The 23,267-nt window shown below is 37.8% G+C and overlaps 1 protein-coding gene across 1 annotated transcript in view; it reads left to right on the forward strand.

The window, feature by feature from the left end:
- Window positions 1-19,188, forward strand: part of LOC132117948 (zinc finger protein 512B-like) — a 75,362-nt gene extending 56,174 nt beyond the window's left edge. Inside the window, exons 11-17 of the mRNA XM_059527337.1 lie at window positions 3,814-3,912; window positions 11,107-11,295; window positions 11,428-11,778; window positions 16,651-16,752; window positions 16,966-17,028; window positions 17,150-17,248; window positions 18,516-19,188. Of these exons, the coding sequence (XP_059383320.1) occupies window positions 3,814-3,912; window positions 11,107-11,295; window positions 11,428-11,778; window positions 16,651-16,752; window positions 16,966-17,028; window positions 17,150-17,248; window positions 18,516-18,878 (1,266 nt within the window). The 3' untranslated portion in view covers window positions 18,879-19,188. The remainder of the gene's footprint in view (window positions 1-3,813; window positions 3,913-11,106; window positions 11,296-11,427; window positions 11,779-16,650; window positions 16,753-16,965; window positions 17,029-17,149; window positions 17,249-18,515) is intronic.
- The last annotated feature ends 4,079 nt before the right edge of the window (window positions 19,189-23,267 follow it).

Genomic DNA, 23,267 nt, shown 5'->3' on the forward strand with positions numbered 1-23,267 from the left:
TTTAAATGTAATAAAAAAACACTACATTTTAATTTATATCAAGTACTTTACATGTGTGTTAACATGTCACTCGTCAACATGTTATGTAGTCAACACATCAAAACAAATGTACTTCTTTAAAAGAAGACAAAACATGTTTTGATGCAATGTTTTAAAATGAACTGTACTTTAAAACTTTTAATTTGACATATTACAAAGTGCACTTTTTAAAAGTGTATTTAAGTGTGTTTTGAAACATATAAGTAAACCCTCTTTAAGTACACTTCAATGGCATTTTATTTCATTAAAATTATATAAGTAAGTGCAAGTTTAAAAATATACTGTAAATGTGCATTTAATACAGTTAAGCACAATTCTTTTCCCCAAGGGACTCGAGAAGATCTGAAACTATAGCATTTTAATATCTTTAATAAACTAGTGGTGCTGTGTTTGTACAGTATGTGCAGAAGAACAGTGTTTAATATTACATACAGTGACCACTACAGACAGCAGCGGCTGCCCTGCGTCCACTTCAGCCTCTAATCTCTATTAAATCTGACACCATCTCTATTCTCCAGCATCACTTTAAGACCCAAAGCATCCATTAGGCTCTAACCATTAACAGTACATATGGGAAAATGTCTAGCGCAAGTCTAGTAATGCCTTTTAAAACCGTCTTCAAGCAGTATTTCAACTATAATGATTGTCTTCTGTTCCCCAGCCTTATTTCTGTACAGTAATAATTTCCTCAACATTCCTAAGCTATTAACAGCATTCCTGCCAGTAATTTTTCTTAACGGCAAATCATGGTAATATGCCTTAAGAGTAAAGTTCTTATGTTTTTTCCAGTCATGTGAGGTTTATTCTAAAAACATGAGAGAGAAACGCTGGTTAAAGAGGGCCATAAAGATGTAAGCTCCATCTGCCAGGCTCAAGCATTAGCTGCAAACAATATTTCCAATGAAATGTGTTAAATTATGCACGACCAAATGTCTCAGAAACAGTATGAAACATTAATGAGGATGTGCATTTAGGTCTGTGATTTGTTATTTGAGCCAGGTGCTGAGTCTCACTGAGCCAAACATTTGAGAATCAGCATAAGGTCTGGGCCACACTGCAGCTTATTCTAGCCAGGATCCGCCCACTTTGACATGAAGAGAACGACAAATGTGTGATTTCAGGGCTAGTTATCTTAGGTAGTTAAAAACTAAATATTTTTTTTTTTTAAATGTGTGATTCAGTAAAATGAACATTATTGACAGAAAGCAAAATTTTTGGACATACTTGGCCTGAAGATGATGTCTAGACTATCTAAACATTATATTATATGTGATGAGTGGGGTGGGGCCGAGAGTCATGGGAACGGAGCGAGGCCGGTGGAGTGATTGGGAAATGAGTGACACCTGCTCCACTCACTGGTCTCGAGTCCCACGGAGGAGATGGAAGGATATAAAACAGGAGCGACGACAGTGAAGGACGAGAGAGTACCAGGTCTGGGTTTTATTTTGTATCCCTCGCCCTGCTCGATGGCACCACGGATTCACCCCAGCGGCGAGGGATCTTCAGCAGCACGTCCCTCCTTCCTCCTGGGTTTCAGCACCAGTGTAACAATATAAAAACTTCACAATAATGGGAAGAAGGAGGCGGGAACCGGCGAACATTCAAATGAAAGCTTTAATAATAAGTTAAACACAAAACAGTGCGTCAGCCCCTTACGGACGACTGCCGCGCACAAACTAAACCAAACCGGAAAAAATCCCAGGCCTGGTCCTCTCCCATCCTTCACTGTCGTCACTCCTCTTTTGTATCCTTCTGATCTCCTCTGTGGGACTTGCGACCGGTGAGTGGAGCAAGTGTCGCTCATTTCCCAGTCACTCCACCGGCCTCGCTCCGTTCCCATGGCTCTCGGCCCCGCCTCACTCGTCACAATTATAAATAATAATATTATATTTGTGACTATACTTGTTCTTGCTTCAGGTGGCATCACTGCCATAACATCTGCCCAACACTTTTTAAGATATAGAATACTTTTTGTGGGTCAGTGTACAACATAATATTCTATATTCTGCTGTAATTATGACAAAGTTGCTTTTTATTAACATAAACTGGGAGTACTGATATACTAAATTAATTAATCATGATGATTAAATTACTAGCCTGGTAATACCAAACTCTGCTGCTTTGCTTTGCTTCGTAGACAGAGTCTGGAAGGGCATAATTGACAAGCGTCTTCTTTCTCGTGGGAGAGGCGCTTGTCTGAAGTTTAAAATCATCGGTTACCCGTAAGCCAATCACATAACATTTGGTTATGACGTGTGTTATTCGCCGGCTCAGCCGCCTCACACTTCCACTGTAAACACAGGAATGCTGCGAAAACAAAACCATCGAGCAAAATACTGGAATGAACATGGCAGTTCACAATCACAATTATCGCTTGCCGGACTTTGGCCTCCCCAGTTTCTCACTAACGATCGGTAACAGTTGATAAATTTAACTTTTCCCAAAACCTGTCAGGACTTGGGAGTAGAGCCACAACTTCACCTCCATTCAAAATGTAAACAAACACTCTTCTTGTTTGGGCTTCAGTTGGCAAATGCCGGGAATATTCTCCACAACAGAGCAAATAGCATGCCGTGTCTCCGTGTTCGTTTCGGATTTCCCTAACCTAAACTGCAATCTTAAATTCGGCGCTTGGTGTCTTCAGCCCGCCCTCTGTTCGTTGATTGGCTGGCTGTTTTGGAGCCGGAGGAAAACTGGGAGATAGTTCGCTATCTCAGACTGAGTACAGAAGTGAATTGAAATTGAGCGGATGTACGAAGTCTGACGTAGTCAGGCGAGGAAATTACTACTATTTCAATCTTGATTTTATGTGTTTTTCAATATTTTATGTAAGATCAGAGTTATTATTTTAAGATATTAAGATAATTTTTCTTTTATTTTTATTCTTGACTGGGGCTGTCAAGCAATTAAAATTAATTTATCAAATTAATAATTGCATGAATTGCAATTTATTCACACATCAATTGAAAATTATCCCCCAAAAGTCATTATTGTAATGAAGGAGAAAAGCATTTAATAGGCATTTAAAAATCTTTAGAAATATTTTTTTTTTCATTCAACATAGGATTATTTTCACACAAACTTTTAACGCTAAAATGTAGCCATAATTTAAAAAAAAAAAAATTCAGAAGCTGCATGTGAAGTAGCGTTTTGGTATATTTACACACAATTGGCATGAATTTTTTGAAAACCTGTTTATTGAAATAAAAAAAAATACAAATAATGAAATGATACTGTACATATGAAAGTAAAACCACCAATAGGTGACGGCAAGTCACTGTCTTCATGAATAAATCATTGAGTAACTGGCTCAGTTGATTCACACTGAGAGCTGCAGGGTAATATACTGTAGCCAGGTGATTCAGTATCTCTCACACATCATCTAACCCTCTACATTATTAGCTCTCTGTGTTTTGAGTGCCTGTGGGTGTTAGCACTAACATATTTTGGTTTAACAGTCTGCAAGTTATTATTTTTTTTTCAGTACAGACCTAAAGTTCTATCTCAAACTTAGTGTTTACCCTCAGACATTGTGTTGAGGTGTCTGGCATCCTGTTTAGATAGCTCATGTATTATTTCCAATGCTGATGTTTTTAACAGGCCAAATACAGTGCTGTAAAAAGCGTTGCTGTTAACACGCCTTAAGTAAATGCCCTTCTATAGGCATCCGGCTTTCAGAAAGCAGTGATTGGAAACATACTGTTGTAAAGACCTGAGAAAAAGTTTCTGGAAAGACACTAATGTGTTGCATTGTATTTGTTTCCCATTTATAAGCCCTCGCCGAGTGAAAATTTGTCTGAGGAGGAGCAGGAGGAGAGAGAGAGGCTACACTGCGTCCTCAAACAGATGGGCCGAATCAAATGTCCCAGTGAGGTAGGAATTTGTCACTGGTGCCTGCCGTCTGTCTGTCTACCTAGACAGCACTGGCTGTCCTTAATATGTCCTAATTTCTGTCTACTTCTGTCTCTCGCTTTCTCAGTTTTGACTTTTGTCTTCTTGTGCACACTTCAGCTGTCTGTCTGCAGTCTGTCTGCCAGTCTATCTATCTATCTATCTATCTATCTATCTATCTATCTATCTATCTATCTATCTATCTGTCTGTCAGTCTGTCTATCTATCTGACTATCTGTCTATCTTTCTATCTACAACCCGAATTCCGGAAAAGTTGGGACGTTTTTTAAATTTTAATAAAATGAAAACTAAAAGACTTTCAAATCACATGAGCCAATATTTTATTCACAATAGAACATAGATAACATAGCAAATGTTTAAACTGAGAAAGTTTACAATTTTATGCACAAAATGAGCTCATTTCAATTTTGATTTCTGCTACAGGTCTCAAAATAGTTGGGACGGGGCATGTTTACCATGGTGTAGCATCTCCTTTTCTTTTCAAAACAGTTTGAAGACGTCTGGGCATTGAGGCTATGAGTTGCTGGAGTTTTGCTGTTGGAATTTGGTCCCATTCTTGCCTTATATAGATTTCCAGCTGCTGAAGAGTTCGTGGTCGTCTTTGACGTATTTTTCGTTTAATGATGCGCCAAATGTTCTCTATAGGTGAAAGATCTGGACTGCAGGCAGGCCAGGTTAGCACCCGGACTCTTCTACGACGAAGCCATGCTGTTGTTATAGCTGCAGTATGTGGTTTTGCATTGTCCTGCTGAAATAAACAAGGCCTTCCCTGAAATAGACGTTGTTTGGAGGGAAGCATATGTTGCTCTAAAACCTTTATATACCTTTATATACCCTGTATCTATCTGTTAGTCAGTCAGTCTGTCTGTCTGTCTGTCTGTCTATATTTCTGTCTGTCTATCTATATTTCTGTCTGTCTGTCTGTCTATCTATCTATATTTCTGTCTGTCTTTCTGTCTATCTATCTATATTTCTGTCTGTCTGTCTGTCTGTCTGTCTGTCTGTCTATCTATATTTCTGTCTGTCTGTCTGTCTGTGTGTCTATATTTCTGCCTGTCTATCTATATTTCTGTCTGTCTGTCTGTCTATATTTCTGTCTGTCTGTCTGTCTATCTATCTATATTTCTGTCTGTCTTTCTGTCTATCTATCTATATTTCTGTCTGTCTGTCTGTCTGTCTATCTATATTTCTGTCTCTCTGTCTGTCTGTGTGTCTATATTTCTGCCTGTCTATCTATATTTCTGTCTGTCTGTCTGTCTATATTTCTGTCTGTCTGTCTGTCTGTCTGTCAGTCTATATTTCTGTCTGTCTGTCTGTCTGTCAGTCAGTAGGTCTGTCTATCTATCTATCTATCTATCTATCTATCTATCTATCTATCTATCTATCTATCTATCTATCTATCTATCTATCTGTCTGTCTGTCTGTCAGTCTGTCTATCTATCTATCTGACTATCTGTCTATCTTTCTATCTACAACCCGAATTCCGGAAAAGTTGGGACGTTTTTTAAATTTTAATAAAATGAAAACTAAAAGACTTTCAAATCACATGAGCCAATATTTTATTCACAATAGAACATAGATAACGTAGCAAATGTTTAAACTGAGAAAGTTTACAATTTTATGCACAAAATGAGCTCATTTGAATTTTGATTTCTGCTTCCCTGAAATAAACGTTGTTTGGAGGGAAGCATATGTTGCTCTAAAACCTTTATATACCTTTCAGCATTCACAGAGCCTTCCAAAACATGCAAGCTGCCCATACCGTATGCACTTATGCACCCCCATACCATCAGAGATGCTGGCTTTTGAACTGAACGCTGATAACATGCTGGAAGGTCTCCCTCCTCTTTAGCCCGGAGGACACGGCGTCCGTGATTTCCAACAAGAATGTCAAATTTGGACTCGTCTGACCATAAAACACTATTCCACTTTGAAATAGTCCATTTTAAATGAGCCTTGGCCCACAGGACACGACAGCGCTTCTGGACCATGTTCACATATGGCTTCCTTTTTGCATGATAGAGCTTTAGTTGGCATCTGCTGATGGCACGGCGGATTGTGTTTACCGACAGTGGTTTCTGAAAGTATTCCTGGGCCCATTTAGTAATGTCATTGACACAATCATGCCGATGAGTGATGCAGTGTCGTCTGAGAGCCCGAAGACCACGGGCATCCAATAAAGGTCTCCGGCCTTGTCCCTTACGCACAGAGATTTCTCCAGTTTCTCTGAATCTTTTGATGATGTTATGCACTGTAGATGATGAGATTTGCAAAGCCTTTGCAATTTGACGTTGAGGAACATTGTTTTTAAAGTTTTCCACAATTTTTTTACGCAGTCTTTCACAGATTGGAGAGCCTCTGCCCATCTTTACTTCTGAGAGACTCTGCTTCTCTAAGACAAAGCTTTTATAGCTAATCATGTTACAGACCTGATATCAATTAACTTAATTAATCACTAGATGTTCTCCCAGCTGAATCTTTTCAAAACTGCTTGCTTTTTTAGCCATTTGTTGCCCCCGTGCCAACTTTTTTGAGACCTGTAGCAGGCATTAAATTTTAAATGAGCTAATTAAGTGGATAAAAGTGTAAAATTTCTCAGTTTAAACATTTGCTACGTTATCTATGTTCTATTGTGAATAAAATATTGGCTCATGTGATTTGAAATTCCTTTAGTTTTCATTTTATTAAAATTTTAAAAACGTCCCAACTTTTCCGGAATTCGGGTTGTATCTACTGTATCTATCTGTTAGTCAGTCTGTCTGTCTGTCTGTCTGTCTGTCTGTCTGTCAGTCAGTAGGTCTGTCTGTCTATCTATATTTCTGTCTGTCTGTCTATCTATATTTCTGTCTGTCTATCTATATTTCTGTCTGTCTGTCTGTCTGTCTATATTTCTGTCTGTCTGTCTGTCTGTCTATATTTCTGTCTGTCTGTCTGTCTATCTATATTTCTGTCTGTCTATCTATATTTCTGTCTGTCTGTCTGTCTGTCTGTCTATATTTCTGTCTGTCTGTCTGTCTATCTATATTTCTGTCTGTCTATCTATATTTCTGTCTGTCTGTCTGTCTGTCTATATTTCTGTCTGTCTGTCTGTCTGTCTGTCTATATTTCTGTCTGTCTATCTATATTTCTGTCTGTCAGTCAGTAGGTCTGTCTGTCTGTCTGTCTGTCTATCTATATTTCTGTCTGTCTGTCTATCTATCTATATTTCTGTCTGTCTGTCTGTCTATCTATATTTCTGTCTGTCTATCTATATTTCTGTCTGTCTGTCTGTCTGTCTATATTTCTGTCTGTCTATCTATATTTCTGTCTGTCTGTCTGTCTATATTTCTGTCTGTCTATCTATATTTCTGTCTGTCTGTCTGTCTGTCTATATTTCTGTCTGTCCGTCTGTCTGTTAGGGCTGTGACGGTTGCCGTAACAACCGCGTCACCGCGGTGGTCGGTTGCTACTGCGGTTGTCTACTGCCACCGGCGGTAGTGCACGCGACGTCACAAACTCTATAGCAAGCATAATACAAAGTTTTGTATATAAGTGTAATAACTGTAATAGTTGCAAATTCGATGTCTATGGTAATTAACAAATTACCTCAAACATTCCTTTAGATATGCAGATTTGAGCACAGGAAAATACAGTTTATGCATTCAGCAAATTCATTTAGTGTTGGGCGATGGATCTTGTTGGGAAAGCAAATACCGCATAACCGATCTGGAGTCATCTGCATTCATGTCACCCATCGGCGTTTGCACAAGTTCTCGTGATCGCAAACGCTGGCTGGTCAGGTTTGGTGAGGCTTTCTCCAAACTGGCCAAATACAAACGAGACAGCGATGAATAAACGATGGTAACAAGAAATATGGCAACGATTCCTATTTCAAAGAGAGCACGTTCAGATGAGGAGTTAGGCCGGTGACACACTGGCTGCGTGGCGTGAGCGTGGCATGTCTGCTGCGTCCCAGGAGCGTGGCGTTTTCTGTGTCTTTACACACCAGAAGCGTGCCTGACGCGGCTCGCTGCTGCTGCTGTAGGTGACATAGAGGGAGGCCGCCGACAGACCAGGATCTTGTCTTCATGACAACAATATCAACTTTTTTTTACACACCTACAACTACGCCTAATGATAAAGGACACCGTCAACAGTTTTGACGGCAAAATATACTATGTTTGACAGGTGCAATATTTGAAAATCGATAATTATTTATTTTTTTAATTACATTTATATCTGAATTTATGTCAACCTATAGACTTTCAAACATCAAAATGTCATGAATTAATATGTATTTGTGTACAAAATGACATATAAACATATTTTCCTATTATATTTTGCCTGGAAACGCTTCCAACACGTGCGCGTGTCCCGTGAAAGATAGGCGTCGGTTCTATTTCTATCATGCACACGTTTTCCGCGCGCGTCTCACGCAGGCAGTCTGCAAGCTCTCACCTGTTAACATGGGAGCCGAATTAAAAACGGACACGCCACGCGGCTGAGACGCTTGCGCCACGCATCCAGTGTGTCGCCGGCCTAAGTTATTGAGCTTGCTTGGTGCCGGAAAAGTTAACCGGACGCAACACAACCGCGTTGCGACAGGTTTAGTCTGTCTAGTGTCTATACAGGACATATGAACTCTGTGTCAGTAGCCTACATCACAGACCGGACGGGGATTTATCATATCGTGTTGTGCTGCATCCAGTGTAGCATCACTGATTATAATGAGTATTTTGTCGCGCTGCGTCGCTCGCGTCCGTTAGATAGGGGGTATTTAACTTTTCTTATTTAGGCTACTTTCTTGTTTAACTGAATTATTTCTTTGATATTTATTTTAGTGTTTTGCAGGCGGCGTTCACTGACAGAAGTGCTCAAATAAACACTAACTGACGAGTTAAATAGGATGTGTTAGATGAGTGAGATGGGCTGATTTCTAGACGTGCATACATATAAATATATTCTGTATATAATATATATAAAATATATTACATGCATGCACAGTTTAAGTCAGCTTTAATCACCTTTTTTGGTAATTCCATGAATTAACTGACCACGACACTGCTTGCACATAGTTTATGCGCCGCCTTTGAGCACAGGACCGTCCACGCTCGCTTAACTTGCACCTGATAATAAAGTGAAGTGGAGCGCGTGTCTGAAACGTCTCCTGTTTAGTCATTCTGTGACTGAATAAATTTACTTCTTGTCTTGAGAAAAAGTGACAGAAGCAGCAGTGAGTGGGTGGCCATCCCCGCCCCTACGTAAAATGATTTGAATACGTTAAACTGGAAAAAAATTATCGCCTTCGTTAACGAGCAAATTTTGACACCAATATATTTATACATTTATATATATATATAGCAGCTATATATATATATATATATATATATATATATAATTTTTTTTTTTTTTTTTTTTTTTTTCAAACACCGCGCCACCGGCGGTTGTTGGTCCATGACTACCGCGGTGGTAAACATCAGCCACCGTCACAGCCCTACTGTCTGTCAGTCAGTAGGTCTGTCTGTCTATCTGTCTATCTATATTTCTGTCTGTCTGTCTGTCTATCTATCTATATATCTGTCTGCCTGTCTGTCTATATTTCTGTCTGTCTGTCTGTCTGTCTGTCTATATTTCTGTCTGTCTGTCTGTCTATCTATCTATATTTCTGTCTGTCTGTCTGTTTATCTATCTATATATCTGTCTGCCTGTCTGTCTATATTTCTGTCTGTCTGTCTGTCTGTCTGTCTATATATCTGTCTGTCTGTCTGTCTATCTATCTATATTTCTGTCTGTCTGTCTGTCTGTCTGTCTGTCTATATTTCTGTCAGTCTGTCTGTCTGTCTGTCTATCTATCTATATTTCTGTCTGTCTGTCTGTCTCTGTCAGTCAGTCAGTCAGTCAGTCTGTATGTCTGTCTTACTATCTTTATTTCTGTCTGTATGTCTGTCAGTCAGTCAGTCAGTCAGTCAGTCAGTCAGTCAGTCAGTCAGTCGGTCAGTCTGTATGTCTGTCTGTCTTACTATCTATATTTCTGTCTGTCTGTCTGTCTGTCTGTCTGTATGTCTGTCAGTCAGTCAGTCAGTCGGTCAGTCTGTATGTCTGTCTGTCTTACTATCTATATTTCTGTCTGTCTGTCTGTCTGTCTGTCTGCCTACCTTTCTGCCTATTTGTCTGTCCATCTATTCATCTATTGGTTCACCAGGTAGAGCAGCACTAACCAGGTTGGAAATTATTTTTAAGCTGTTCTTTTCAGCAGAGCAGTCTGGTTCCAATTACTATAGTATGTGTGGGAAAGTGACGAGAAGAGAAATAGAAAGAGGGAAGAATCAAAGATGCTTATTTGTCACTAAGGGCCAGATTTACTGAACAGCGCAAATTTGCGTTAGTGAATACGCTGATGGGAGGGGGAAAAATTCTGTGTCTGCAAGATGCACATTAAAGAACAAAGACGCAGATAGATCTTTTTCAAAATGACTAGCGCAATCTACCAATAGCAGCGCAATTACCACCTGCTTTAAGACATGCTTTTTTGGGGCATTAAATAATGCCGCAAATACAGCAGGTAAAATAAGTATTGAACGCGTCACCATTTTGTCACATTAAATTTACCAGATGTCAGTAACAACCAAAGTAATCCATACATACAAATAAAACAAAACAAATAAATTCAGAAATTAAGTTATGTGTAACAAAAAATCTTGAAGGTTCTGTGGGCCTTTTCTATTAAATCTAATCTTTAGTTCTTATTTTCTATGTGATTCAAGTCAGGTGATTGGCTGGGCCATTTTAGCAATTTTTTTTTTATCTATATGTTGCTTGATTCATTTAAATACTCTCCTCACATAATTTTACAGATCGAAAGGGAAACTCTACAAATGCATATTCAATGAGGTGAGTCGCAAAAATAACCATGTCCACACCTTTTCAGCGCTATTTCCCCCTTTTCAGCGCTATTTCCCACTGTGTGTCTTCAAAGTAAATCTTGACAGTAGTTCTTTTAACGTCAAACAAGGGTTTGCACTAGCACAAGCTGATAGTAAACTGGGATAGTAAAAGAGTGTAAATGTAGTTTGTGTTAACAATCAGGCCCCTTCAAAGGAACTCTGCAACCCAGACTGTCAGCCGCACAGATCAATGAGTGAATTAATGAACTATGTTTGATTCTCTGTCAAACAGGGCTGTTCAGCTCATTTCTCCAATCTGATGGGTTATAAGTATCATCAGAAACGCTGTGGCAGAGAGCTGCTATGCAGACAGAAGCCTGTCTTCCTGTGCCAGCACTGTGGTAAGACCTATCGCTCAAAATCTGGCCGTGACTACCACCTGCGCACCGAGCACCCGGTCACTGCCCTGTCCGCACACTCGGTGAGATTACACAGCCACGCTACACGTCATACTGCTAATCTAACACTGTGTGGAAAAATGTCACTTCCAGTGTCATGTTATTGAGTAATTAATCCGGATGTTTTTAAATGTCTGTTATATCACTGCATTTAGCTCACAGCTGAGGACTGGCAAAAGGAAGACAGTAAAGATGAGGAGGATGTGCTGGAGGACGAAGAAGAGGAGGAGGAGGAGGAGGAAGAGGAAGAACCTGTGCAAATAAAGAGCAGAGAGAAAGCAAAGGAGAGAGCAGACGAGCCGGAGGAGAAGATGGAGGAGAGAAAGGAGGAGAAAACGGAGGTGGAGGAGCTGCTGGATTTGGAGAGGACACCCAGTGGCAGGGTGCGCCGCCGCTCGGCTCAAGTGGCAGTGTTCCACCTGCAGGAGATCGCAGAGGACGAGCTGGCCAAAGACTGGGGCACCAAACGACGCATCAAAGATGACCTCGTACCAGACATCAAGAGGGTATGACAGTGTTGAAGTCACTCTAAAAATTAGTCACCAGGGCTCTGAACCGGTTCAAGGAACGAAAACGAAAACCAGAAACGAACGAAATTTTGACAGGAACAGAACCAGAAACAGAAACTAAATAAAATGTTATAGTTCCGAACAGAATCGAACATTTTAAATGGACATTAACCGGTTAATAACGTTATTTTATCGTTCCATTTAATATTTGAAATTTGCTGTCAACCGAACATGAATTCCAGTAGTTCAGCATATGCAAATGTGACGCTGAAGCAGGGCCGGTGTCCTGACATTTTATCCTACCCGTCAGATTTTCCTACCCGGGTTTACTGCGCATGCGCACATCAATATCGCGTCCTTTTTCTCATGCTAAACAACGATATTTAATGTATCTGCATTACTGTAAGGGTAGATTTAGGGTTGGGGTAGGTGTAGACTTTAATCAAATAAAATATAATTGGTAGAAAATAATATTTGTTGTTGGTTCCCTGTAGCTGTATCCCTTCTAGCTACAACCGCGAATATAACACAAAACTGTATTTGCAGTGCTGTAAGGGTAGGTTTAGGGTTGTGGTATATGACCAGACGGCAAAAAGCGCATCATGTTTGTTATATTTATTTTAGAAAAGCACAATGTTTTGTTGATATTGTGAGTGAACAAAAATAAAAGTAGACCATTTACAGTTATGAATGATGAATTACTCTTAACTTATGAGCAAAAATGACGGCATATCCATGGAAAAAATGCATGCGACCACACTGGCGTCTCCATGTCCTGAAGCAACTCCGCACAAACTATTGGATATAGCGCACATTTATCTGGGTCTAAAGTTTAAACGTTGTTATATGCTTGAACTGTTTTAGTATATCTATACATTTTATTTTAGTCAAGTCGTGATGATTTGAGAAGGCTAAATTGATGAAACGTATATGATCAGCTTACTGTCCCCCACTGGCCGCTTGGTCGTTACTTTAAAAAGCGTATCGGGCCATGGCTGGGATCGGGCCTTAATGTGAGGCCCGTACAGGGCTCTAGCTCAAGTTCCAAAAAATTCAGCTTCTAAAACACGTCTCTAGGCCTTGCACTTAAAAAAACACTTCCACTGACCTGCCTCGCAACCAAATCTCCATGTGTGAACCATGTATTCTAATAGTTGTAGTAATATTGATCCGAAAAATACATGACTGGGCCACAAAAGGTTATTTATTTTATTAATATTATTATTATTTATTAATTTTTTTACCTTTACTCTGTGGTATTTCATAGCCCCCTTTCGTCACTTCAGACGCCCCCTCATCAGTGCTGCGCTGAAGCCAACGAAATGTCCGCTCTGCTGTGATCTCATCATAACTCATTAAACTAATAACTGTTTTTATAATGTTTGTAAACATTTTGCTTTAGACTACAGGCATTTTAGCCTTCATTATTTAGGAAAGTAATAGGGCTTATAAAATGCGACGTGAGCCGCGACTTAAGTTTTTTTTTTTTTTCACTCTCAAAACGCAGTCTTATAGAGAACAGAAACTTTAAAATATCGATTCTGCTCAGAGTGAACCGATTGAATTTTTTTTTTTCTCGTTTTCAAGCCCTGCTGGTCACACTCTATTTTAAGGTCCAATTTTTGCTATTAACAAACCATTAACTACAACTTTGGCCTACTAATTTGCTGCTTATTAATAGTAAGTAAGATAGTTGTTAAGTTTAAGTGTTGGGTAGGATTGGGGATGTAGAATATGATCATACACATATGTGCTTTATAAGTACAAATAAACAGCCTATATGTTAATAATAGGCATGCTAATAAGCAACTACAGTAGTCAATAGTGAGAACTGGTCCCTATACTAAAGTGTTGCCGTTACATTATACGTTTATGTTTACAAACGTAAATTGACATTTGTTTATTAACAGTATTTATACAACAGAAAACTGACATCAATAAGTTTAACAGCACCAATTTTAATTTATATTTCATTAAAGGGATAGTTCAATCAAAAATGAGAATGCTGTCATTAATAACTCACTCTCATGTCGTTTCAATCTGTAAGACTTTCGTTCATCTTCAGAACATAAATTAAGATATTTTTGATGAAATCCAAGAGCTTTCTGACCCTCCATAGATAGCAACACAACTGAAAGTGAAGTGAAAGTGAAAGTGAAGTGACATTCAGCCAAGTATGGTGACCCATACTCAGAATTTGTGCTCTGCATTTAACCCATCCGAAATGCACACACACAGAGCAGTGAACACACACACACACTGTGAGCACACACCCGGAGCAGTGGGCAGCCATTTATGCTGCGGGCGCCCGGGGAGCAGTTGGGGGTTCGATGCCTTGCTCAAGGGCACCTAAGTCGTGGTATTGAAGGTGGAGAGAGAACTGTACATGCACTCCCCCCACCCACAATTCCTGCCGGCCCAAGAGTCGAACTCACAACCTTTCGATTGGGAGTCCGACTCTCTAACCATTAGGCCACGACTTCCCATAACTGAAATGTTCCCAGGTCCAGAAACATTGCAAGGACATCAGTAAAGTAGTCTATGTGACATCAGTGGCTCAACTGTAATTTTATGAGGCAATGACAATACTTTTTGTTTGCAAAGAAAAAAACAAAAATAACGACTTTATTCAACAATTCATCTCCTCCTCCTCTATGTCCCCTCTATGAGGATGGTAAAACTAACAAGTAATGTCAGTAGTGTTTCTAAATTTTGGTAGTTACTGCTCATATTGCTTATGGAAGCAATCCTCAAAACAGCTAGACAAAATTTCTTTTCAAACCTTATAAACAGTAACTTAAATTACACTCGTACTCTTTTTGCCACTGTTGAGAGACTGACAAACCCCGCAAATGAGATTCCCAGTGAAATGCTCTCAGACAGCAAATGCATTGAGTTTGCATCCTTCTTTTCTGAGAAGATCATCAATATCAGGAAGGCGATTAGCACATCCTCAAGTAATGCAGAGGTCAGACAGATTAGGCCACAATATCAAAAAGATACTATGTCTATTTTTTTCAGCAATTGATAGCAAAATTTTGGAAGACATAGTGCAGCACCTAAAATCGTCAACCTGCTATCTTGACACACTTCCCACATCTTTTCTCAAAAGTGTATGTAATTGTTTAGAAGCAGATCTCTTAGAAGTGGTTAACACCTCACTTCTCTCTAGGACATTTCCAAACTCCCTGAAAACAACAGTTGTTAAGCCCCTCCTGAAAAAGAGCAATCTTGATAACACCATTTCGAGCAATTATAGACCAATATCTAATCTTCCCTTTATGGGCAAAATTATAAAAAAAGGTAGTTTTTAATCAGCTGAACAAATACTTAAACGCAAATGGATACCTGGACAATTTTCATTCTGGTTTTCGACCGCATCACAGCACAGAGACAGCACTCATTAATATAATAAATGATATTCGCTTAAATTGTGACTCTGGCAAAATATCGGTGCTGGTATTGCTAGATCTCAGGGCTGCGTTTGACACTGTCGATCATAACATACTACTAGAGAGACTGGAAAACAGGTTCGGGCTTTCTGGGATGGTACTCAAATGGTTCAGGTCATACTTAGAAGGGAGAGCTTATTATGTGAGTCTAAGAGAGCATAAGTCTAAGTGGACATCCATGACATGCGGAGTCCCACAAGGCTCAATTCTTGCACCGCTCTTGTTTAGCCTGTATATGCTCCAACTAAGTCAAATAATGAGAAAGAACCAAATTGCCTATCACAGCTATGCTGATGATACCCAGATTTACTTAGCCTTATCTCCAAATGACTACAGCCCCATTGACTCCCTCTGCCAATGCATTGATGAAATTAATAGTTGGATGTGCCAGAACATTCTTCAGTTAAACAAGGAAAAAACTGAAGTCATTGCATTTGGAAACAAAGATGAAGTGTTCAAGGTGAATGCATACCTTGACTCTTGGGGTCATACAACTAAAATCAAGTCAGGAATCTTGGTGTGATTCTGGAGACAGACCTTAGTTTCAGTAGTCATGTCAAAGCAGTAACTAAATCAGCATACTATCATTTAAAAAACATTGCAAGAGTTAGATGTTTTGTTTCCAGCCAAGACTTGGAGAAACTTGTTCATGCCTTTATCACCAGCAGGGTGGACTATTGTAATGGGCTCCTCACCGGCCTTCCCAAAAAGACCATTAGACAGCTGCAGCTCATCCAGAACTCTGCTGCCAGGATTCTGACTAGAACCAGAAAATATGAGCATATCACACCAGTCCTCAGGTCCTTACACTAGCTTCCAGTTACATTTAGGATTGATTTTAAAGTACTTTTACTCGTCTATAAGTCACTCAATGACCTAGGACTGAAATATATTGCAGATATGTTAACCTAACAGAGCACTCAGATCATTAGGATCGAGTCAGTTAGAAATACCAAGGGTTCACACAAAACAAGAGGAGTCCTCCTTTAGTTACTTGAGTTACTACCGCAGTTGGAATCAGCTTCCAGGAGAGATCAGATGTGCTAAAACACTAGTCACATTTAAATCTAGACTCAAAACCCATCTGTTTAGCTGTGCATTTATTAAATGAGCACTGTGCGATGTCTGACTGATTGCACTGTATTTTACGTATTCACTGTATTTTATGTAAAATCATTTTCTATTTCTACTTGTTTTAAATTCATTTTAAATAAGTACATTATCTAAATCATTTCCAAAGTTTTAAAATTGCTTGTTTTATTTTTGTTCTTCATGATTATTTTACTTTCTTTTATGTAAAGCACTTTGAATTACCATTGTGTACGAAATGCTATATAAATAAACCTGCCTTGCCTTGTCTCATATACACATTTAACTGCTTATTTTTAAATTTCTTTGTACACACTTTTTTTTATAGCTCAACTATACTCGACCTGGTCTCCCCAACTTTAGCCCTGAAACTGTGAACAGCTGGAAGAACGAGGTGAAGGAAAAAGGATTTATCTGCTGCCCCAACTGTGTAAGCATTTGTCTTGTATTTCTGACAGAACATTGCCTTTAACAGCAGCTAGTGCTTCAGTAACAGATTCCAACCTCAATATGAACAACTGAATTACATCAGTAGATATAGACTTGTTGGAGAACCTGAAGAGCTCTTGAAAGTTGTGTTAAAAAATGTTGACATTTTTGTTGCTCAGTTCTTCTCCTCAAGTCTCTCTTGATCTCATAACAGAACTGCGAGGCTATCTACTCAAGTGTATCTGGACTTAAAGCACATTTGGCAAGCTGTAACAAGGTATAAAAACTTCTTCATGCTTTGCTGTAGTTGTTAATTAATTATAGATCATTTAAACAGCTGTAAATGTTTGATCTCTGATACTGTATCAGCTTCACTGCTGTTATTGTTCTCCGCACAGGGAGGGGGTGACGTAGGGAAGTACACTTGTTTGCTCTGTCAGAAGGAGTTTAACTCTGAGAGTGGCGTGAAGTACCATATCAGCAAGACACACTCTCAGGTAAAGCAAACAATAAACCTGTGTACCGTATGCTTAGCAAATGAAGCTGAGCACTTGCCCTTCATAGTCTTCTAGTATTAAGACACTTTGATTGCTAAAAGGACAGTTCACCCAAAAAATTTAATAATCCCCCTCCACTTGTTTCAAATCTGTATGAGATTCTTTCTTCTGTTTGACACAAAAGAATATATTTTGAAGAATGTTGGTTACCTAACATTTGATGGTAGCCATTGACTTCCACAGTACAAATATACTATACTACAAAAAATACTATGGAAGTCAATGGCTGATAACAGAATTTTAATTTGGGGTGGACTATCCATTTAAGGCCTGTTGACACCAAGTTCAATATGAATAAACAAGACGAGACTTTGCCAAAAAACTAAAATCTGTCATGTCATGTACTGTCATGTACAGTACATTTTTGTTTCTTTAGAATCCATTGAAACAGAGAAATATATTTTAATGTAATAATATTTTCATTAGTTCCTATGTTTTATAAGTTTATAGTTTACATTAAATTTTAGCTTTTATTTTTAGCTTTTAATTTTAGTTTTTATTTTATAGACTTAATTCTTTAGATTTTTATTTATTTTAGTTTTGGTTTTAAGTTCAGTTATTGAAGAATTTCATCAGAATGTTATCAGAGTTTATTTTTTTAGAATTATGTAAAATAACCAACACATTTGAATTAAATAAACTTTTCATTTATGAACTATTAGATTTTTGAATAGATTGTAAAAATTGATTGGAAGGATTGGATTTTGAAAATCAGTTAAATCGTTAAGTTAACTCATATAAATCCGCTATATACCTGTAGGCATGTGCATGTTAGAGTTAATATTTTAAATAATGTCACAACATTTTTCCGTCATATGAAGAATATTTTATTACTGCTAAATTAAATAATATAAATAAAAATATAAATGAGTAGTGTGTGAGATTTATATATTTTCTCATATTATTTCATTTTTATAGGTTTGCATTATATTTTCATTCAACACATCTATGATTAATTTGTGTGTGAAGCACTTTATCGTTAGAGTATTACAGAAATAGTTTCATATTACCTGTTCATATATTTTTCGTACCTTAGTTTCAGTTTTTAGTACACAAAAACGTTGCTAACTTGAATTTCTTATCAAGGGGTCTCTAGGGATGAATATCTTCCTTCTATAATGTTATACTTCTAAAAATTCAAGCAGATTCACTAAAAGTCCTTGATTATCATTTCCTTTTTGAATTTGATGTGGCCTTATGTGCACAGAACTGGTTCCGGGCGTCTACCAACGAGGTAACCAACAACAAGAAAAAAGAGCCAGAGAGCAATGGCTTACAGAAGGACATGAAAAACGTAGTGCCTGGGAAGAGGAGGGGACGAAAGCCTAAAGAGCACCACCTGGTGACAGCACCTTTTCCAGCAGAGACTCAGAGCTTCAGCCCAGCTCCAGCTCCGCTTCCACCCCAGACCGTAAGCCCAGCCTCAGAAACCCAAACCCCCACGCCCAACCCCATCACCCCAACCACGCCCCCTGCCCCAGTGGACAGTCGGAATCCAGCCCGAGCCAGAGACACACAGCCTCCTATAAAGAAACGAGTCAAAACTAAGAAAGCGCAGACCGCTGAGTAACTCGGCTTTCAATCCGTCAACACCAGAAGGGATGTTTTCCGAACTACTCCGGATAAAACTTTAGTCAATTCGGTCACAGAAATTAAGGATGGCACAGAAGAACGAGCTCAGAAAGATGAACGGCAGAACGAGAGGATGAAAAACGGAAGAAAACAACAATGATTTGCCCTTGTATTGATTTCACACTGATCTTTGTGTTTTTTAAGCTGAGTATATACATTATGTGTGTGCTTTTGTTTACTGATATATATTACTCCTGTCGGTTTTTCATTCCATTTTTATAGTTGATTTTATTAAGTTGTTCACTCTAAAGGGGTCAATAACATTTCAGCTCCCAGTTGATATATGATATATGATATATATATATATATATATATATATATATATATAGGCCTTTACTGAAGCTTTTTTAGAACAGAAGTTACATTTCTACATATTTTTTTGGGTAGTTACGTCAACATGTCCGGTGGTTTCATGATGTGTTTCCACGTTTTTTTAAAGAATATCGATCTCATTCAATTAGCATGATAAGCTAATTTACTGCTAACATTTTATCACGGTTATACTCTGCTGTGTATATATATATAATATCTATATCTATATATGAATATATTCAAAGCAATTCATTTTCGTCCATCGGTTTCAAAACAAAGTGCGTCAAAAAAGTTGGTAATCATTTAGGTTGCTTTTCCTTGGGTGTGTTTGGGATTGTTTTGTCAGTGGCAGCTGAATGGAGAGTTGGATTTAGATTGACAGCTGTTGTAACAGTGTGCTACTGTGCAATAGTGTTGCTTTTGTGGTTTCTTGTCCTGTCTCTTGCTCGGAATCGTGAGAGGTCTAAGCGCGTAGCCTTGCGTAACTCCCTATCCCGCGTCCCCTTGGGCTGTTTGCAGTAGTTTGTAGTTTGCTGCAGTTGACCCAGAGGTCTTTGTTAAAACCTTTAACTGCTTTGAAATTTGGCAGTGCTGTGTGCTTTCATTTTGTCTGATTGTTTTTTATGAGAATAAGAGCTTGTGGTGCTTAATGTAGAAGGAGTATACAGTGAAGACGATTAGAGAAATTCAAATCAATGATACTGATAATGACTACAAATGTGTTGGCAGGAAAAATGTAATCGTCCAAAGCATAGGAATGCCCTTCAATATCTGTGATGTCATCAGTCCTTGCTTAAACTTAAGAGGACATCCACAAATTAATGGAATGAAAAACACAAGTTTTGGAGATGTGATTTTTAACCTTAATTTTTAACTTTTTATCTTGAGCGCTGCATTCTTAGATTGCCGTGCCAATGTGTGAGATGCATGACACACGTCCATCCAGCGCATGTTTACATAGAAAACCAATTGAAAAGCTGCAGTGGAATCAAAAATGAATCCTGTGTGAACAGCCCCTAAGACTCAAACTGAAAAATTAAAACAGGAAATTTGTGTGAATCTCACAAAAAATGACAAGAATCATTTCACCTCAAAATCAAGGCAAATAAAAATTTAATTTTGTTTTACTAAAAGAAAGTGAAGCTTTTTAGAATTAGTCATTTTTATATGTATTGCACTATTTTTCATGACAATTAAGCACATTTTATCTGCCTATTCTCCAAATGAATCCCCCGTAATTAATCCTAATTACCTTCTAAATAAAGAAAAAAATACTTTTATGAAAAAGTCAGAATTGGGAGATTATAAACTTGCAATTTATTATTATTATTATTATTATTATTAATTCTGTGGTGGAAACAGGCTTCTATACAATTCTTATTACCAATGCGAAATAAAAGTTACATTTTAGTTTATATTTTGAAAAGTATTATTTAAAATAGTATTTGTAAATTAATACTTTAATTTCTTATTCAATAAAAAAAAATGGTTGCAGTAATGATTTATGCGATTTATGGTAATTACAATTTGGGAAGCAAACGTGCTTAATAGTCATGAGAATAATGTCACAATGCAATCTTAACAATGCTAAAATTAGACTTCTATCAAAAAAAAAAGAATTATTATTAGATTTTTTAGAGTTAAATGTGCCCATGTTTTTGTAAGATTCACCCGTTCAATTCACTTTTGATAGGAGTACAAGCAATGTGTGTGGAATGCACTTAAAGATCTCTGTGACTGTATGCAATAGTGAGAGTGTTTTGGGTGCACAAGCACGTGGTGTGAAGCATTGAAGAGCACAATCAGAATGGCCACCGCAGGCTTTATCCGAACGTTTCTGAATCAGAGAGTGTCTGGCCAAAAACAAATGTGACATCTGAATGGTCCTGCACTGATTCCCAAGCTTCTGATTGAGGCCTGTTTGAGAAAAATGCTGGTATTGCACTTTAACCCCTCCTCCCCCTCCCTCCTTATCTTGCACTTTGCAGGCACTGTTAGGCTTCCATTCTCCGACCTCAAATGAGCGGCTCTGTGTTGTGAGATCTAAGATCAGTTTCCTTTACATAAATCCACCACACAAGAGAAACTGATCACAAACGGGCCACCCCGAACGCCTGCCATGTGATCCATGTGATTCGTGCAAGGGAAGCCCGTCCTCCATTCCCCAATTTAGAAAGCAAATCTATGTCAAATAGGAAAAGAAAATTATGTTTAAAGCCATAACGGTCCCCTTGAAGGTGACTTATGGAAGCAGTGTGTCTTTTTATTCTTCCTGAGTTTGTATAAAAGATTATAGATTGAAAAAATATATCAGTTGCAACATAAATTATGTATTCCAAAACCCTAAAAATTCTAACTGAGGTACTTGAAATCATGAAAAAAAAATTGCCATAAAATTATTAGCATACAGGTCACAAATGGTAAAAAAAGGATAAATTATTAAAAATATATTTATCTAATGAGAAAAAATTAATAAGCTCAAAGTTGCATATGTTTATTTTATACTAATACTTGTAAATGTGATCTTAATTTCATAGTTGCTTAATAAATCTAGGGTTGGTATGTCGTGGTTTTAGGCAAAAGGTGCTAGTAGCCAATCTACCTTAGGAAATGTTGCGCATGAAATTGTGAAGCAGTTAATTTACCTTTCCATTGAGTCCCTGTTTTTGACATGAAATACTGTAGCAGTTCTCATTTTAACTGTCCTGCATCAATGGCTCATAGAAATCTTCTGTGGCTTCCATCACACTGAAATCCTGCACTGTAAATAGTGAATCTCACAAAACTGTTTAGAACATATCTTGTTCAATCCAAAAAAAATTAAAAATAATAATAAAAAATATAAGTAATATTAAGTAAATAATTTTAAATGCAAACACACACACACACAAACACATAGTAATTAATATCTTACTATAAAATCTATTAGTTTACAGATTTTAAGTTACTAGATGTCTTTTTAATAATTATTACATATAAATAACTGCGATGCAGTAAATTAATGCAGTAATTTGAAATAAAGGTTCATTATTAATGATTTATTTTAAATAATTATTTGTCAATTTACTGTGTAATGCAAATTTTAACATTTTTAAATTTGTTGGATTATGCGAAATGTCTAGATGCATATGCATAATTTTCTTTAACAAAATGTAAAAAAAAAAAATATATATATATATATATATATAATGCAACCTTGGCACACCCTCCCATATAGTATAGTAAATTAATAAATAAATCATAAAAAAAAAATAACTAACTAAAAAAAATAAACATGTACTACATTACATTTTTACACTGTCATTTGATTTTGCAGTAAAATGCAACATTAACACGTTCTTCATAGGTTTATGAGATTCGCCCTTCAAAGATTCACATACTATTGAGTGAACACGAGTAGAGGACAAAGCAACACAAGTATCATACATGTTGCCAGGTTAAATCTGAGAGAGGAGCTCAGTGTTGCTCCATTTACATTTCTATGTAGTGTTTTATACTGTCACTGAGCTGTAATGAAACCATAGACAGTGTGCTTTGAGTCTGGCCCAGTAGAATGTATCTTCGTCAATGGAAGTTTAGTTGTCAATTCGCCATCTCATGACACGAAAGGTGGCGTGTAGTTTCCGCTAGGAATATTGTGCTTGGCTTCAGTTACCGTCTTCCTATAGATTATGTGGCGTACACATATGCAGACGTTGTATGATCATGACACTGCAACAGATTTATTTCGAAATTACAGCAATAGCTTGCAGTCGAAAGTACTAATGCAACATTACATATGATTTCCAAAGCTTGGTGCGAACTGTACTCGCTTTCTTTTGCTTCTTTGCATCTTTCTTTGTAATATAGTTGCTTTAAACTATTTGAAAATGATCTTGCGCTTTTCTATAAAGGTGTTGAAAATGTCCTTTTGTCCAAACCTCTATACGCAGCGTGTGTATGTGTGAGCGGGCGTGTGTGTGTGTGAGCATGAATGTGTGTAGGTGTGTATTTCTGTATTTAGTGCACTTGTAAT

The sequence above is a fragment of the Carassius carassius genome, chromosome 37 (assembly GCF_963082965.1).
Source record: "Carassius carassius chromosome 37, fCarCar2.1, whole genome shotgun sequence".
NCBI classification, from domain to species: Eukaryota; Metazoa; Chordata; class Actinopteri; order Cypriniformes; family Cyprinidae; genus Carassius; species Carassius carassius.